General features: G+C 49.3%; 1 protein-coding gene across 1 annotated transcript in view; it reads right to left on the bottom strand.

Annotated features, from left to right (window-relative positions):
- Nucleotides 1-12,798: 12,798 nt before the first annotated feature.
- Nucleotides 12,799-18,149, bottom strand: part of HCN4 (hyperpolarization activated cyclic nucleotide gated potassium channel 4) — a 44,165-nt gene continuing 38,814 nt past the window's right edge. Inside the window, exons 5-8 of the mRNA XM_063091706.1 lie at nucleotides 15,565-15,711; nucleotides 15,217-15,457; nucleotides 14,387-14,551; nucleotides 12,799-14,267 (exon numbers count right to left, since the gene is read on the bottom strand). Coding sequence (XP_062947776.1) covers nucleotides 12,799-14,267; nucleotides 14,387-14,551; nucleotides 15,217-15,457; nucleotides 15,565-15,711 — 2,022 coding nt within the window. The remainder of the gene's footprint in view (nucleotides 14,268-14,386; nucleotides 14,552-15,216; nucleotides 15,458-15,564; nucleotides 15,712-18,149) is intronic.

Raw genomic sequence — 18,149 nt, 5'->3', positions numbered from 1 at the left:
TGATTGGATTGTAGGACCCTGCAGTAGTGAATGGATTAGAAATGGTGGTCAGGGGCGTGGTTCTGAGGGCTTTAAGAGAGGAGAGTCTGTCTTGCTCTCTCTGCTCTCTCTGCTTCCATCATCTTGCAATGTGAGACCCCTGGGTCACTGTCATCACTACCAGATGGACTTTGGACTTCCCAGCCTCAGAAACTGTAAGCAATAAATTTTTTCTTTATAAATCACCCAGTTTCATGTATTTTGTTATAAGCAACAAAAACAGACTAACACAGATGGTCTTTTTGAAATAGCCCAGGCAGACGAAAAAAGGAAAAAAAAAATTTTTTTTAATGAAGAAAATCTAAGAGAACTAGCAGACAACCTTATGTGCACAAACATTCTAATTACGAGTGTTCTAGAAGGGGAGAAAGGAAAAGTCATGGAAAATCTATTCAATGAAATAATAATAGAAAACTTCCCAGGTATGGGGAGAGACATGGACCTTCAGCTCCAGAAGGCTCAAAGATCCCCAAATAGATTCAACCCAAAAAGATCCTCTCCAAGACACGTTACAGTCAAACTGGCAAAGCTCAAAGACAAAGAGAGAATCTTAAAAGAAGTGAGAGAAATCAGGTCACCTGTAAGGCCCTATCAAACTTAACAGCAGACTCCTCAACAGAAATTCTACAAGCCAGAAGAAAATGGGATGATGTATCCAACATACTAAAAGAAAAAAGCTGCCAGCCAAGAATACTATGCCCAGTAAGGCTATCCTTCAGAAATGAGGGGAAAATAGTGTATTTTCCAGACAAACCAAAGCTGTGGGCGTTCACCACTGCACCACCAGCTCTACAAGAAATCCTTAAGGAAGTCCTGCATCTGGAATCCAGAAAATGATAATCACTACCACGAATACACAACAAAGAATAAAACCCACTGGCAGAATGAAAATGCAAACAAGAAAGAAATTAAATCTTACCACCACAAAAAGCCACAGTGACAATGTAATAATGCCCTGCTTTATTTCTGGTTTTCGTAATTTCGATCTTCTCTGTTTTTTCTTGGTCAGCCTAGATAAAGGTTTGAAAATTTTGTTGATCTTTTTAAAGAATCAACTTTTGGTTTTGCTGATTTTCTCTATTGTTTTTTAATTCCCTATTTTATATATTTCTGTTGTAATCCTTATTATTTCCTGCTTTTATATATATATATATATATATATTTTTTTTTTTTTTTTTTTTTTTTTTTTTTAATGTATTTGTTTCCTCCAATACCCTGTGACCTCCTTAAGGAGAGTAATCATGCTTATGTTTGCATTCTCCACCCCCGCCCCTAGCACTCTGTAGGTCTTCATGAAATGAACTTGCCTGGTGAGGAAGACAGACTTGAAATCAGGCAATGAATAAACCATGGCCCAGTGCCAAGGGAATTTGACACAGCCCTAATTCCTTCTGGGAGCATGTACTTAGGAAGGTTTTGCAGGGGAGGTAAGCCTGAGCTGAGTGCGGTAAGTCATATGAGGCTATCTATCTGGAGGGAGGAAGAGGTCGTGCAGAGCTGGGGAGCTGCCTGCTCTGTGTGGTCATCCGCATACCTGGGAGAGGACAAATCCTAGCCATCCCACATCAGGCCTATGCTCATCCTCCCGTCACTGGATTGAGTGCCGGGGCCCCAGTAGGCTAGTGCAGAGGCTGTGGACGGTGCACAGGTCTGTCTGTCTGACCTTCAGTGGAGAGAGCGAGCTGGTACCATCTTCCCTCAAATCCCTGGAACACTCCAGGGCAATGCTGGACCAAATCAAGCTGGGTTTGGCTGGCCGGGTACTACAGCTTGGGAACAATCCCAGTGAGTTAAGAATAAGGTAGTTCCTTTTATAAACTCAAAACCCAGGTCTCACTGAGAATTCTGGGAAGCCCATAGCTTTCCGAAAGAGGAAAGGGGGATCTGGGGTCTATTCTTGAAGGCAAAGTGATGGATCGATCTCCCATAGACCGAGTTGCCTAGGAGACAGCTGGAGAACCAGCTGATGAACATTCTGGACTAACACAGAGAAGGGAAACAGGCTGCAACTGAAGCCAAAGAGATCTTGGTGTGGGCAGTGGTATGAGAGAAGGAATACAGTGTTTTTGGCCAGTTAGAAAAGGGTCTTCTTCACCCATGATGCGGGGAATCATTCATTTTTCCACAGATATTCCTGAGGGCCTACTATGTGCCGGGCACTGAAGATGCAAAATGAGTAAGATGGTCTGTTTCTGATGTCTTCACAGCCTAGAGGAGGACACAGACATTTGACACACAGAAATTACCATCCAGCATGGATAGTGATGAGACCTAAACAAAATGATCTGGTAAAGTAAGAAAGAAATTTCCAACCTGGCCTGTAGAGTTGGGAGTCACTAAGTAGGTAACACTGACAATGATGGCAAACTCACCAAAGAAAGGAAGCAGAGCTTCTTCCAGCACTGCTCAAACTGGATCTGAAAAGCAGGGAAAATTCAGATACTGAGTTACAACAGGAATACTTTTAAATGATTTGCTCCAAAAAAACTAAGGGATATCCCTAACCAAAGACCAGAAAACTGAACCCAAGTGGTAAACTAAAAGGGAAGCTGGATTTTCCCCAGGGAAAAGCCTAATACTAAGAACCAACAGGAAGCCTGATAGGCACTGCTGTGTTTAAAAAACAGGTAATAATCATCATGTCCCTCGAGAACTTGAGGATTTTGTGTCTATATTTATAAGGGATATTGGTCTGTACTTTTCTTTTTTGGGTTTGCCATCAGTGTAATAATGGCCTCCTAGAACAAGGGAAGTGTTCCCTCCTTGTCTATTTTTTGGAAGAGTTTGTGAAAAATTGGCATTAATTGTTCTTTAAACATTTGGTAAAATTCACCAGTGAGGCCATCTGGTCCTGGGCTTTTCTTTATCACTAATTTAATCTCCCTACCTGTTATTGGTCCATTCAGATTGTCTATTTCTTTTTGAGTCAGTTTTGGTAATTGATTTTAGGCTCTTGTCCATTTTATTTAGGTTATCTAATTTGTTGGCATACTATTTTTATAGTATTCCTTTATATTGCTTTTTATTCTTTTAAGGTTGGTAGTAATATTCCCTTTGATTCCTGATGTTAGTATGTTGCCTGTCCCCAGTCCCCCACATCGCCCCCTGCCTCTGTCAGTCTAGCTGAAAGTTGTCAATTTTGTTGATCTTTTCAAAGAACCAAGTTTTGGTTGCACTGATGTTCTGTATTGGTTTTTCTATTCTCCATTTAAATTTATTTCTACTTGGGCTGGCCTGTGGCTCACTCGGGAGAGTGTGGTGCTGATAACACCAAGGCCCCGGGTTCGGATCCCATATAGGGATGGCCGGTTAGCTCACTGGGTGAGTGTGGTGCTAATAACACCAAATCAAGGGTTAAGATCCCCTTACCGGTCATCTTTTAAAAAAAAATAAAAATAAAAAAAATAAAAATAAAAAAATAAATTTATTTCTACTCTAATCTTTATTATTTCCTTTCTTCTGCTCGCTTTGAGTTTAGTTTTCTCTTCTTTTTCTATTTTCTTTAGGTGAATGTATAGGTTATTGATTTGAGGGGGGTATTTTTGTTTTTTTTTTTCATATAGGAGCTTACTGCTATAAATTTCCCTCTAATCACTGCTTTTGCTGTATCTTACGTTTTTGGCATATCGTATGTTTGTTTTCATTCATCTCAACTTATTTTCTAATATCCTTTGTGATTTCTTCTTTGACCTACTGGTATTTTATGTGTGTGTTATTTAATTTATATATATTTGTGCATTTTTCAAATTTGTTTCTGTTATTAATTCCTAATTTTATCAAATTGTGATAAGAGAATATACTTCATATGATTTTAATCCTTTTAAATTTGTTAAGGCTTGCTTTGTGGTCTAACACATGGTCTACCCTGGAGAATGCATCTTTTTTTTTTTTTTTAATGAAATTCAGATTCCATGAGCACTTAAGAATGGATATTCTGTTCTTATTGGATAGAGTGTTCCAGAGATGCCTGTTAGTTCTAGTTGGTTTATATTATTGTTCAAATCTTCTATTTCCTTGCTCATCTTCTGTCTAGTAGTTTTATCCATTATGAAGAGTGGAGTATTGAAGTCGACAACTACTACTGTACTCCCTTCCATTATGTCAGGTTTACTTCATGAATTTGGGGGCTCTGTTGCTAGGTGTATATATGTTTATAATTGTTAAATCTTCTTGATGGGTTGACCTTTTTATCATTACAAAATATAAAATATCCTTTGTCTTTAGTAACAACTTTTGTCTTAAAGTCTACTTTGACATTAGTATAGCCACTCAGCTCTCTTTGGGCTAAAGTTTATTTGGTATATCTTTTCACATTCTTTTACTTTCAACCTATTTGAAATTTCAACCTAACTGAAATTACTTTCAACCTATCTTTAAATATAAAGTGTACCTCTTGTAGACAGTATATAGTTTTACAATGGTTTTTTTATCCATTCTGCCAATTTCTGCCCTTAGTTTGAGTGTTTAATCCACTTGCATTTAATGTAATTACTGATAAACTAGAATTTACATCTGGTATTTTGCTATTTTCTACATGTCTTATGACTTTTTTGTCACTATATTATTCTGCCACTGCCTTCTTCTGTGTTAAGTAGATATTTTCTAGTGTACCATTGTAATTCTCTTTCAAAAAGCATGAATCATAAAAGAAATATTTGGTAAGTTGGACATCATCAAAATGAAAAATGTTTACTTTTTAAAAGACATGGTTAAGAAAATGAAAAGGCAAACCACAAACTTGGAGAAAATATTGAAAACATATATCTTATAAAGGACTTGTATATTGAATATGTTATTTACAATTGAATAATAAGAAAACGAATGACCCAGTAAAAACAAATGGGTAAAGATTTGAACAGTCACTTTACCAAAGAATATACATGAATAGCAAACAAACAACTGAAATGATGCTCTACATCTTTAGTCGTTATGGAAATGCAAATTAAAACCAGGAGTTCACATTATACACCCTCTTGAATGGTAAAAATCAAAAAGACTGACAATACCAAGTGTTGCAAGGATATGAAGTAACTGGAATTCTCATACAATTGCTGGTGGGAGTGCAAAACAGTATTCCAACTTTGGAAAATAATCTGGCAGTTTTTTATAAAGTTAAAAATATACTTATTATATGACACAACAGTGCCACTCCTGGGTATTTACTCAAGATAAATGAAAACCTATGTCCATCTTGAAAATCACAAAGAGAGTAGATTTTAAGTGTTCTCATCATGAAAAAAAAAAAAAGATAAGTATGTGAGGTGATGCATATGTTAATTAGCAAGATTTAGCCATTCCACAATGTGTACATATTTCAAAATATCATGTTGTATATGAAAAATATATGCAATTTTTTTCAATGAAAAAAATTAAATAAAAAAAGAAAGAAAATCTACATCCACTTGAAGACTTGAACATGAATGTTTGTAGGAGTTTTATTCTTAATAGCCAAAAACTGGAAACAGCCCAATTGTTCATCAATGGGTGGTATATCCATAAGAGGGAATATTGCTCAGCATTGGAAGGAACTCAAAAACATTAGGGTAAATGAAAGAAATCAGAAATACAGGCAAAACCTTCAGGAAGAAAATTATAAGACTATGCTGAAAGAATTGGCAGAGAGAGTTAATACCCAGCAAATATTCCAGGTGCTCCCCCACATATCACAGCCTCCTTTGCCATTAAGTTGTAGCCCTGTGACAATAGAATATGATAGGAAGTGATATGTGTGTCACTGCTGGAGAGAAGTAGTTCAGATTCAGGCACCTCTTCCCATTGTCCCTTCTCCCACCGTGATCTTGGAGACCAGGGGTTCAAGTTGGTAACAGTAAAGAGAGTGACTACCTGGCCTTTACCTGAACTGGAATAAAACTTGAGTGGGATAAACCATTGAAAATTGGGGCTCTTTCTGTTGGAGCAGTTAGTGTTAATTACCCTGACTAATACAAAAGACATTAGAGAAGACCCAAATGTGGGGAAAGTTATACCTTGTTCATCCACAGGGAGACAAATTTTCATAATAATGTAAATGTAATTTCAATCAGAAGCCCACTGAATTCGTGCATTTCAACAAACTGATTCTAAACTGTCTAGAGGAGCCAAGACATTCCTTAAGAAGAATGTGGATTACGTATTCTAAAGTAACTAACACAGTAGACTGAACAAGGATAGACAAATGAGATAATGGTACAGAATAGATAACCGCAACGCAGAGCCACCGTGATATATAAGAGAAGTGACATTGCATTGCAAAGTAGTCAAGGCTCAGTCCATAAACAATGTAGGAATAACTGGTTCTCCATATGGGACAAAAAAAGAAATTGAACTATGCCTTCATGCCACACCAAAGTCAAGGTCAGGTAGATTAAGGACTCAAATGTGAAAAACAAAATTTCACACTTTTAGAAATGAATACATAGAATAATATCTTTATAACATCAGAGTAAGATGGGATTTTTAAGCAAAATGGGCACTAAAGAAGTACTGGACATTTAAAATATATATATTGCCAAACTTGACCTTATTAAAACGTAAAACTTCTGTTTATCAAACACCAAAAGAAAAAAAAAAAAAAAAAGAAAATACAAACCATAAACAGGAAGGAGATATCTGGAACACATACAGTGAACAAAGGATTTGTTCTGTTTTCCAAATAGATACGCATGTGTGTATAATTCCTATGAATCCACAAAAAGACAAATAGCAATAGAAAATTGGGCAAGATACATGAATAAATATTTCTCAGAAGAGGAAACACAAATGGCAAATGAATATATGAACATTCAACCTTACTAGTAATTAGGGATTTGCACATTAAAACACAATTAGATTTCACTAGATTGGGAAAAATAAGAAAATCTGATGATTCTAATTATTGGCAAGTATTTGGAACAAGAGTAACTCTCATACTCTGCAGGTGGGAGTATGAATTCTTAGAACTACTTAGAACAACATGGTATTATCTTGTAAATGAAGATTCATTTACCCTATGACTCAAGTTATCCCACTCTAGATATAGAGCCTAGAGATCCCCTCACACATCTTTATCAGGCGCCACAAACAAGAACGTTTGTAGCAGTAGTGTTTGCAATCACGAGAACTGGAATTGACTGAAATATCTATGTCCAGAATACATATATAAATGTCAGAACATTTATATACTGGAATCCTATACGGCAGTGAAAATGAATGAGCTACCTTTCATACAACAACAGGATCTCAAAATCACAAAATCGAATGAAAAAAAAAATTCCAAAACCTACATGCAGCATGACACCATTTATGTAGTTTAAAAATTACAAATACAGTCACTGGTGTAGGAATATGGAAAGGGATGGCCCACCCCTGGTACAGGCAATTAAAAGGAGCATTATATGTAAAGAAATGTAAAACAATATGAAGACTAAAAATCTCATTTTTATTATCACCGTGCATCAGCATTCTGAACAATATTATTGATAAAATCTTCCTCAATACCCACTCCCCCACCTTGGTATGCAACTGAATACATTGTTTAGAGATGTTTCTTTCTGTAGTAAAAGTATCATGAAAAGTAAGGGATGATACAATTAAGATTCAGATGAGTGGTTTTCCTTGGACGGAGGGGGAGGGATACAGTTAGGCGACAGCACAGATGCCTTCAAAGGTATTTCTTACATTCTATTTCTTCAACTGAGAGATTGGTACATGACTGTTGATCTTATCTTATTTATATAGGTATGGAATGTCCCAAAGAAAGGAAGCTAAAGCAGGAAAGTCAGTAACGGGGCAGGGGGCTGCAGAGGACGTGCTCTGTAGTGCGTTGGAAGCTGCAGACTCGAGCTGCAAGGCCAAGGTAGAAAGGCCAAGGTCAGTCAGGAGAGGGCCAGGAGCAGCAGCATCGGTTGCCCAGGGGCTGTGGGGGCCTGAACCGAGCGGACACCTGGGAGGCTTTTGCCTCCAGGCAGGGGAAGCTGCGGCAAAGGCATGGGTGAGGTTACCCCCAGGAAGTGTGAATGCAGTGGGAAGTCAGGGGCCAGGGCCAGAGGCCGGACGAGCCCCAAGCTTCTGGGAGGAAGAGGAGCCCTTAAAGCTGAGGCTGAGCACAAAGGTGAAGCAGGAGGAGAGAACAGGGACCTGGGAGCTGGGGGCCTGGCCAGCGGGGTCAAACACCGCCGAGAGGCACGAGAAGCAAGAGGCCTGCGGGCAGCCCCTGGATTTCGTGACCTTGTCTAGAGCCATTGCAGTGGGAAAGGCGGCGGCCAGGCAGGCGGGGTAGGAGTGATGGAGGGAGGGAAATGAGGATGGATGAGGCCACTGTGGGGAAGGCGGGTCGAGGAGAGCGGGTGGCAGCTGCCAAGAGACGTGGAGTCTGGGAGGGGTTTTATTAAATCTTCTTAGTAACTTCTTTTAAAAACCCCAGTCCGGTTTAGCCCCACTAAGGCAGAAAGGGCAGCCCAGCAGGGGCCCCTGGGGCTGAAGCACAGGCGCGCAGCCGCTCTGGGGTTTGGGGTGGGGCTGGGATGGGTCTGCCCTGGTGGGGGCGTCTTTTTACTGACATTGTCTAGAATTGCTGGCACGTGGTGATCAGAGAAAGCCACTCGACATTCAGTCATTTTTATTGTTGTTTATTTTCTACAGACAACGCACCCTTAACTGCCTGCGCCAGGACAGCCTGCTCCTACCACCCGCCTGTGCCATGCCACCAACGGGAAGGGACAGGCCTGAGGCTCCAGGACCCGGGCGTGCCTCCTGGCTCCTTCCCTTCCAGGTGACTGGGCGGGGGCAGCTTCCCACCCTCTCGAGCTCCCGGGAATTGAGGCTAATTCTTACCTCCTGGGGTTGTTGGGAGGATGAGACAACAGGAAAGCACCCAGGGCCTGGCACACAGTAGGTACTCACTAAGTGTCCTTCTGGAGTCAGGGAACAGCGGACATGGTGGCTGGTGCTGCCACCCCCTCGCGGTTTGGTTGGGGTCCCGCAGCTAACCCCCCACCCCCAGGCCCCATCACAGCGGCTGTCTGTCCGCAAAGACTCCCCCGCAGCCCCGGGGCCCAGGCCTGAGCCGCCCCGGACGCGGGGCCGCCGTGGAGCCAGGGTCGCCTCCCGCCGCCCCGCCGCGGCTCTGAGCCTGCGCCCGCCTCTGCCGTCCCCGTGGGGTCCCCGAGGAAGTCCCGCCGCCCGGCCGCAGGGGGCAGTTGTCATGGGGACACCGGGGCCTGCCGCGCGACCTCCTTAGCAACGGGACTCCCAGGCCGGTCACCATGGAAACAGCATCCACTCAGGCAGTGACGGGGAGCGGCTGGACGGCTTCCCTGCCCTTTCCTGAGGACTCCCCTCCCCAGGCGGGCGGGCGGCAGTCCCCGCGCCGCAGGGAGCCACGGGGACTTTTCCCGCCGTCGCCGCTGCCGGCCGGGAGGGAGGCCTCTGCTCTAGCTCTAGCCCGCGAGGTCCGGGGCCTGCGGGGACCCCCCGCAGACGGGGGCCGGGGCGGGCAGCCTGGGGGGGCCAGACGTAGAGCCCCCCCGCCGGCACCGCAGGCCCAGCGGCGCTACCCAGCCTCGGCCGCCCCGCGACGCCTTCCCCCCAGCTGGTCACATTTCGGATCAAAGATGACATGTCCCCCTTCAGTATCTAGCTGGATGGAGTTCTGTGCACACTGACTACCCTCCTTCAGGGAGCACCAAGGAGTCCCAGGGACCCTGGAACCTTGGCAGGTGGGGGTGGGAACGATGGAGTCAGGGTCTCACACCTCCCCCACCTCTGCCTTTCCCCCTCCACTAGCAGACAAAGGACACACTCTTTCTCACCCTCCTCCATGCCTCCCACCAGCCTATGAGCATGGGTGCACCTGCACCAACAGCCAGGCCCGACACACTCCTGTGCCCACCTTTGTGCACAGAACACAACTCCACATTCGTGGGGGCACAGGTTTGTACACACACGTGCCCTCACATGCTCTGGGGACCATGTCCCACTGCCCTCCACAGCCAGAGAATTCAGTATGCCCCATCAAACTCACCCCCACCTCCGGCCCCTAGAAGAAGACTGCATCTCCTGGAATTTTTTTATTTAAATAAAATATACAACAAGGTGTATTTACTGTTTTGTTTTAAAAGTGGAAGATTTGAAAATTGCTTGTGGGGGCTGGAGAGGGGAGGGCCCACTGACCAGACCCGACTGGCTTCTCCAGTCTCTGAGGAGTGGCTGGGCTGGTCAGAGCTGTTATAAAATGTGTGTGTGTTCAGTAGAGAAGGGGTTGGTTGGGCCAGGCCCTGACGGCAAGGGGACCTCCCACCTCCACTCCTGCCACCTCTGGGATAAACGATGGGTTTGGATCAAGTCCTGCTGCCTCTTCTGAGCTGCCTTCCTTGGGGGTAGGGGTGTGTGCAGAATTCAGCTTGAGGCTGTTGAAATCCTTCCCAAGAAATCCCTGGACCTGAGGGGGGGCAGGGTCTCCAGCCCGGTAGAGACCAGGGCCAGATGGCTTCTAGTCCTTACCAAGAATCCCCTTCACCCCCTTCTCTCCTGGATTATTGCTTCCCACTCCCTGCGGCCCACCTATGGAGAAGTCGGCCAGCCCCACATCCCAGGACAGCTCAGGGCAAAACCTGACCTTGCCAACATTCTGGCTTGGTGTGTGGAGGGCTCTGGATGAACAAGGTGGAGCAAGCCCTCCTCATTATTTAGGTCTTACAGCCATACCTGCACCTGCGCTCTAGGCAGGAGACAGACCACTGACCTTGGCTCTGGTAGGATCCTGTTGGGGAAGAGGCCCATGCCTCAGGAGGCAGATGAGTGGCTTTCACATTGGCCCCACACTAAACTGCTTATGTCTCTTGGTTGCCTTCAGAACGAAGCCAAACCAACTCCTCAGCCTGTCACCCAAGACCTTCCCTCTGTCCCCAGCCTGTGAATCTCCTCCCAAAGCCCCGACTCCACAACTCCACGTCCACCTCAGGAAAATCCCCACTACACATCCCCTCCCGCCCACCTCTCCCTCCTGTCTTTCTTCCTCCCTCCCTCCTTCCTTCCCTCCCTTCCTTCCTGCTCTCCCTCTTTCTAACTCACTCCGCCTCTCAAGGCTTGGCTCAAGCCCACCACTGGCCGCACCTTCCTCAGGCCCTTAGGGAGACCCAGCCATTTCTTGAGTCCTGAGATTTTAAGTCTTGAAGTCCTCAGCCAAAGCTCCCTGGGCTCTCACCGTAGCTCACTGGAGCGATAGGCTGGGCACATGAGGAGGGGGCAGGAGAAATGTGATTTATTCAGCACCTACTATGGGATGTGCCAGGCGCTGGGCTGGGTCTTTCACATAAACTACTTTTCTCATCTGGTCCTCATAGCTCCTTGTGAGGTAGTACCATAATGATTCCCATTTTACAAATGAGGTAACAGACCCAGAAAAGTCAGATAATTTGCCCAAGATTACACAGCTAAGAAGTGACAGGACTGGGATGTGAGCCCAGGCCTGACTGCCACCAAAATCCGGTTTCCTCCCTCTGCACCGTACTTGAGGACCATCTACCTCAGCCCCTCTCAAGTTTCCTGGTGGAAGGAACCTAAGTCTTTGGCCTCATACAGGCACGGATTTGAATCTCAGATCAGTCCCAGCTTTGCCACTCCCAGTTATGTGATTCCGGAAAAATTATCCAACACTCAAGTTTCCTCATCTGTGAAATGGAGAGAATCAAAGTACTTACCTCGTGGCCTTTGTGAAACTGAAGGCGCTCATGTGTGTAAAGTGTGAAACCAGCGCTTGGCACAGAGCAGACTCAATAAACAGAAGTTCCCCTCACCTCCCACTGCACAGACGGGACGACCGAGGACCACAGAGGACCACAGAGGCGACAGGGTGTGCTTGAGGCCCTAGGAAAGGAGAGGCATTGCCTGGAGTCTCCAGCTTCCATGTGGTGAGAGGTCAGGCTGGAACTGGATTTGAGACCAGAGATGAGGGGGAAGGGGGCCTGCTGCCAGGTCCCGGGGGTCCTCTTCCCTGAGGACTGGAGAGAGTGCTTCCCCCAGACCCTGCAGTGCACAGCCCGCGGGCCAAGACGGGGCGCTGGATGTAAGGTGGCCTGGGTGTCCTGGCAACATGGGGTTACACTAGATAGCACACGTGTGTGCGCACATGTGAGTGGCTATCTACATGGCTCTACAGAGCGCTACATAGCTATACATATACACATCTTACATACATATACATATACATATTCATATACATATCTTGCTACATTTACAGTAGAAAAAACGCAAGGCTCTCGGGCCCTTGTCCCAGGAATGCACCCAAGGGCAGCCCCTTCCTAGGAGAAGGGGATGGCCCCCAGCAGAGCTGGCTCCAAGTTCACAGCTAGGGGCTGATGATAGCTGTTGCTCTAAAACAAATACAATGACAAGTCTGCTCTAGGAATCCCAAACTTGGGTCACCCCACCCCTGCCCAGCCCCAGAGATCCCCCCCACAACCCCACCTTCCTCTGGCTTTTGCTTTTGGGCCCTGCCTGCTCCCCTCCCCCCACCCCCTCCCTCCCTCTAGTGCTGAGTATTAAAATAGTCTATAAAAGCAAGTGAACAAAAATCTATAGCTCTAAGAATACCTGGTTATTTTCTGCTGTCTTTTGTTTTCCTGGTGTGTGTGTGTGTGTGTGTGTGTGTGTGTGTGTGTGTGTGTGTGGTTTTTTTAATGATAATTATTACTGTTATTGGTATATCTCCTAATCACAGTTAAACCTGAAGGAAGAGAGAAGGGAGCAAAAAGAAGAGAGAAGTGGGAGCGCGGGCCCAGCTCATAGATTGGATGGCAGTTTGGAGCGCACCGGCTCACACCTGGCCCCAGGTTCCCTCTGGGGTGCAGCAGTCAGAGGGGGGCCCCCAGAAGAGGTGGCTCTTGCCCCAAACAAAGAAAGAGGGGGTGGCAAAGAACCTGAGGATGTCTTCCGAGGCAGAGTGACGTGCTGGCTGGGGACGGTGCCACAGGGCCTCCCAGGGTGACTGAAGCCCCCACTGCTCCCACTGCCCCCACTGCCACCCCCAGCCCTGGGGAAGAGCGGGAAGGCAGCCACAGACTCCCCAGAGGAATGCGGGGAGGCTCTGCGGAGAGTCTGCGCCCCATCCTGGGGGAGCGCCGGCTGAGAGGCGGAGATGAGCTTGAGGTCCTGGGTGAGGCGGCCAGGAGTGAGTGGTGGCGTGCCCCGGCGCTGGGGGACCTGGGGTGCTGGGGGGCTAGATGCAGGTGGCAGGAGCAAGGAGCCATGGGAGCCAGAGGCCCGGGGTGGGGCACTTGGGAAAGTTCTTGGGGGGCCTGGGCTGTGGCCGGGGGGGCTGAGCCCTCCTCGGGGGGTAAAGGCTACAGGGGAAGCCCCGCCAGAGGCTCCTGCCATGAAGGACGGCCGCTCAGGCTGCCGCGGGGGTGTCTCTGGTGTACTTGGTGGGCCAGCAGCCAGCCCTGGGGACAACTCCCCGGGAGGCTGGCCCAGCTGCCCAGGGCTGGATGATGGGGACCTGGAGGAGGGTGGGGGTGGCAGGAAGTGCTCCAGGAGTCCCAGGCCTCCTCGGGCCCCTGGCAGTGGGGGCGGTGGCTGGGCAGCCTGTGGGGAGCGGGCACCTGGCTGTAGCGGGGTGAGCAGTGGAGAGTCTGACGAGGACAGGGAGCCACCCAGAGCCTTGTGGAAGTGGCCAAACCCAGCTGTGGTGGTGGCAGCTGTGGAGGCAGATGGTGTGGGAGCTGGCGGGGAGCCACAGACCCCTGGCGGCGGGGAAGAGCTGGATGAGGGCAGCAGAGGGCTCAGTCCAGCAGGGGCAGAGAACCCAGCCAGCTGCTGGATGTGGAAAGAGGATGAAGACGGTGTATCCACTTGGGAGGGGCTGCTGGCAGGCGAGGTTGAGCCCAGCGCAGAAGGGATCAGGGACTGCAGCCGTTTCAGGTGCCTCGGTGTCTGCCCAGCCCCAAGGTTGCCCAGCCCAGGTCCTGGGGGCGGGCGGAAGATGGCAGCGGGCAGGCGAGGGTGGTGGGTGAGGGCTATGGCCACGGAGGTGGTGGCCGCAGCAGCCTGCAGCGGTGCCTGGATCAGTGGGGTCCAGATGACGGGGGTGGGGGTGGGGGTGGCAGAGGCGGCTGCCTGGACGCGATGGGCACAGTGGGCCATCTCACGGTCATGCTGCACGATCTGCTGGATGATCTCATTCTCCTGGTAGTTGAAGACGCCCGAGTTGAGGTCGTGCTGGACTTTGTGGAGGAGGATGGAATTCTTCTTGCCTGGACCATGGAACAACAGCAAGAGCTCAGGTCACATGAGGAAGGAGATGGGGAGTAGGCCCAGCTCATGCTGTGGGAGCCCTGTCCTCCTGCCCACCCCCAGCCCCCGTCCCCCTCACCGATGCGGTCCAGGCGATCTAGTGCCACGGTCTCGAAGGCCCGCCGCATCATGGGGTATTCCTCCAGCACCTCGTTGAAGTTGTCCACGCTCAGTGAGTAGAGGCGGCAGTAGGTGTCGGCCCTCACGCTGGCCGTGCGCCGGCCCCGGGTCAGCAGGCAGATCTCTGCCAGGACATCAGGATTCAGGGTGGGCCACGCTCAGCCCATCCAGGCCATCAGGGCTACCTCACCCTGACCTTGGTCCCTGCCCCCTGGTACAGAAGCCTTGACAGGCTCATACAGGATGCCACTCCTTCCCTCACCAAAAGGGTGCCAGACTGTCCTTCCCATCTCTGGGACCATACCCCCTGCAATGGACTGAATGTTTATGTCCCCCCCAATTTCATATGTTGAAGCACAACCGCAGTGTGACAGTGTTTGGAGGTGTGGCTTTGGGAGATGATTGGGTCATGAGGGTGGAACCCTTCTGACAGGACTGGTGCCCTCATAAGAGGCCAGAGAGCTAGCTCGCTCTGTTTCTGCACGTGAGGATGCAGTGAGATGGCAGCGGTCTGCAAACTGGAGGAGGGCCTGACCATACCGGCACCCTGATCTCAGACACCAGCCTCCACAACTGTGAGAAATAAATGTCTGTTGTTGATAAGCCACCAGTCTACGGTACTTTGTTACAGCAGCCTAAGCTGACAAGACGCCCCCTATAGTGGGCTCCCAGACACCCACCTCCAGGCCATGGCCTTGAAGGGCCCTCAGTGCCTCTGTCTTCCTCAGTGTCTCTCCAGCCCCCTCCCGGGATGGCCCCCTGTCTCCCTAGGACCCCCGGCTGCCTCACCTCCAAAATAGGAGCCATCGGCCAGCTTGGTCTCCTTGTTGCCCTTGGTGAGCACGCTGACCACGCCGTGCTGGATGAAATACATCTTCTTGCCGATGGTGCCTTCGCGGATGATGTAGTCCCCGGGCTGGAAGACCTCGAAGCGCAGCTTAGTCAGCATGGATGTCACGAAGTTGGGGTCCGCATTGGCAAACAGTGGCATCGAGGCTACCAGCTTCCGGCAGTTAAAGTTGATGATCTCCTGCTCCCCAGACGGATGGATTGGGACAAAGGGAGGAGGAGGTGAGGGAGCTGCCTGCCAGGAGGGCCCGGCTCCCCCGACCCCCGCTGCCCGCCTGCCAAGCTCACCTCCCGCAGCGGCTCGCTCAGCTCGCCCAGGATGCTTTCCTCGTCGAACATCTTGCCCTGGTAGCGGTGCTCGTAGTAGTCGTGGATGCGCTGCCGGGTATCGGGCGGGAGCTTGTGGAAGGACATGTACTGCTCCACCTGCTTGTACTGAGGCCCGGGAGAGAGGGAGGGGCGTCACTTCCAAGCAGCAGCTCACTGTCCCAGCTGGCACCAACCTGCTGTGGCCATGCTGGTGACCAGAGGTGGGCACTGATCCTGGGGGCTTTCTTGGTCAACTTGGTTCCTTGACACTTCAGGTCCTCGGTGTGGGTGTGATCACACTGTGCCCAAAACAATGGCCCTGACTCCCAGCTGCTTGGTGTGGAGGAGGGGCCCCATCAGTGCCTGGTCCTCACTGTGTTCAATACCCTAGAGATGGGCAGGAGACAATAGGGACTGTCCAAAGCCCAGTTACAGGATGCCAGCTGACCAGCAGGTGGATCGAGTTTCCTCTGAACGTCTGTCTTTTCTGTGTTACACTGGGGACAGAGAGGCCTCACTGACTCTGGGAGGGGAGGTGTTATTTCCTACCCGTAGTAACAAAGTGGCACAGTCAGCAGGATTGGGCTGCGATGAGGCGGAAGCAAGGACACCTGACCTTATGATATGTATCCAAATGGGGCCTTGGCTGAGACCTGAGTCATTTTGTTGAGAGCAATTCCAGCCTGCAGAAAAGCAGGGCAGAGGAGGGACCTTCGGATAGATGTTTGGGTACAAGAGATTTGTGAACAGTAATCCCCAGGGCTCAAGCCAAAATAGGAAATGATCCTGCCCATCCTGACTGTGAAGAGTGGACAGTGCTCCATCTGTCTCTAGATTGGGGGGTGGAGAGTGGGGATCCTCAAGAGCAGGACAAGGTATTCATTAGGCAATAACAGATTTTCCCCACACGCGAAGAAAGGCAGGTCCCTACAACCCCAGGAGCACTTAGAAGTAGGGGAGCCTGTTCTTTGCACTAGTGCTCCAGAGAGGCAGGGACTCAGCGCTGCTGCACAGAGATGCCAACGGGCAATTGAGGGCTGGGGAATGAGGTTTCCTAAAGTTGTTCCAGCCAACCTGGACTCTGTCTCCTCTAAGCTATGTCAAGGCCCAGGGGCAGTGACTTCCTGGCTGGCTCTGGGTGCAGAGGCAGCTGGAACAGGTCAAGCTGTGTTTCAGGGACACCCCCCCCCCCCCGACACACACGCACAGCCACAGAGAGCAGACAGCGGTGGGGAGGTGGGGTCTGGACACAGGGCAGAAGTTTAAGGCTTGTTGAAGTGGTCTGGGTGAGAGAAGGCAGTGGGGACAGAAGGCAGGAAAGACATTTCAGAGAGATTTGTGGGTGAATCAGGAGGACTTAGAGAGCTATTAGCTAAAGGATAATATAAGAAAAAGTCTCAAATGGGAAGTCACGAGCAGCTTGGCTCTGGCCCGAGAATAAATCCTGACTCTTTTCTAAACTAATCCCTGATCCTGGTCCCAGACTGAGCCTAGACCCTGAACACATATTGATCTCCAACCCCAGTCACACACTGAGCACCAAGTATGGTCACACACTGATCCTTGATCCTGGTCACACGTTGAGCCCCAACATTGGCCACATGCTGGGCCCCAACCCTGTTCACAGGCTGGGCCCTGTGCTGGCCCCAGATTGATCCCTCACCTGGGCCCGGGTGAAGCCCTGACCTTCATAACCTGACTCATTCTCTACCTCCCCCTTAGCCTGCTCCCTCCTAACCCAGAGCACTTTGTTCCAAGCAGGGTGCTGCTTTACCCTTCTACAGGCCTTTACTCATCACGATAACTAGCCTAGAGTTCTCCGCCTCCTTCCTCTGCTCCCCAGTGTGAGCTCTCCTACCCTGCCCCAGCTCTGCAGGCTCTCCCCAGCTCTCCTCTTGGCAAGGTGGAACCTGGGCCTCCCCTCCTGAAAGGCTGCCATCTGTCAGTCACCCCACTGGGGGACAGTGCCTGGGGTAGGCAGGCAGTGAGTCCATAAGGACTGAGCCCTGCCACATGCCTGTCACTGTTGGAATACAACGGGGAGGGACACACCTGGATCCTGCCCTTGTGGAGCCACGGCCTGGAGAGGGAGGATGTACATTAAACAACAGCTCCATAGAATTAATAAATAATTACAGGAGTGTGGTGGAGCAGAATTAGAGGGTGCCACGGGGCCACCTGATGGGTGGGTGGCTCACTGGGTCACAGGAGGCTTCAGCAAGGAAGAGAAGATGTCAGGTGGAAAGCAGGGAGGGGAGTTCCAGGCCGGAGCCCGTGTCTAGCCCTTGAGGCCGGCAGGATACAGGGCGTGAGGCCCAGGGCAGGGCTGGAGCGTGAGAGGGGCGGGGGCCGGATTACGGCCCTTACACGCTGGGCTGAGAAAACACAGTCAGGACTTCATCTCCACCTCAGGAGCAATGTGATGTCTCAGAAGAGTTTTAAGCAGAGGGGCAATATGACCAGACTGAGATTTTTTAAAATGCTGCTCTAACTGCCGTGTGAAGAATGGGGTGGAAGGTGGCAGCATGGGGCCTGCTCAGCTGACAAACGCCGCACAGCTTAGT

This window comes from Cynocephalus volans, chromosome 3 (genome assembly GCF_027409185.1).
Source record: "Cynocephalus volans isolate mCynVol1 chromosome 3, mCynVol1.pri, whole genome shotgun sequence".
NCBI lineage: Eukaryota > Metazoa > Chordata > Mammalia > Dermoptera > Cynocephalidae > Cynocephalus > Cynocephalus volans.
This window is presented reverse-complemented; position numbering and strand designations above follow the sequence as displayed.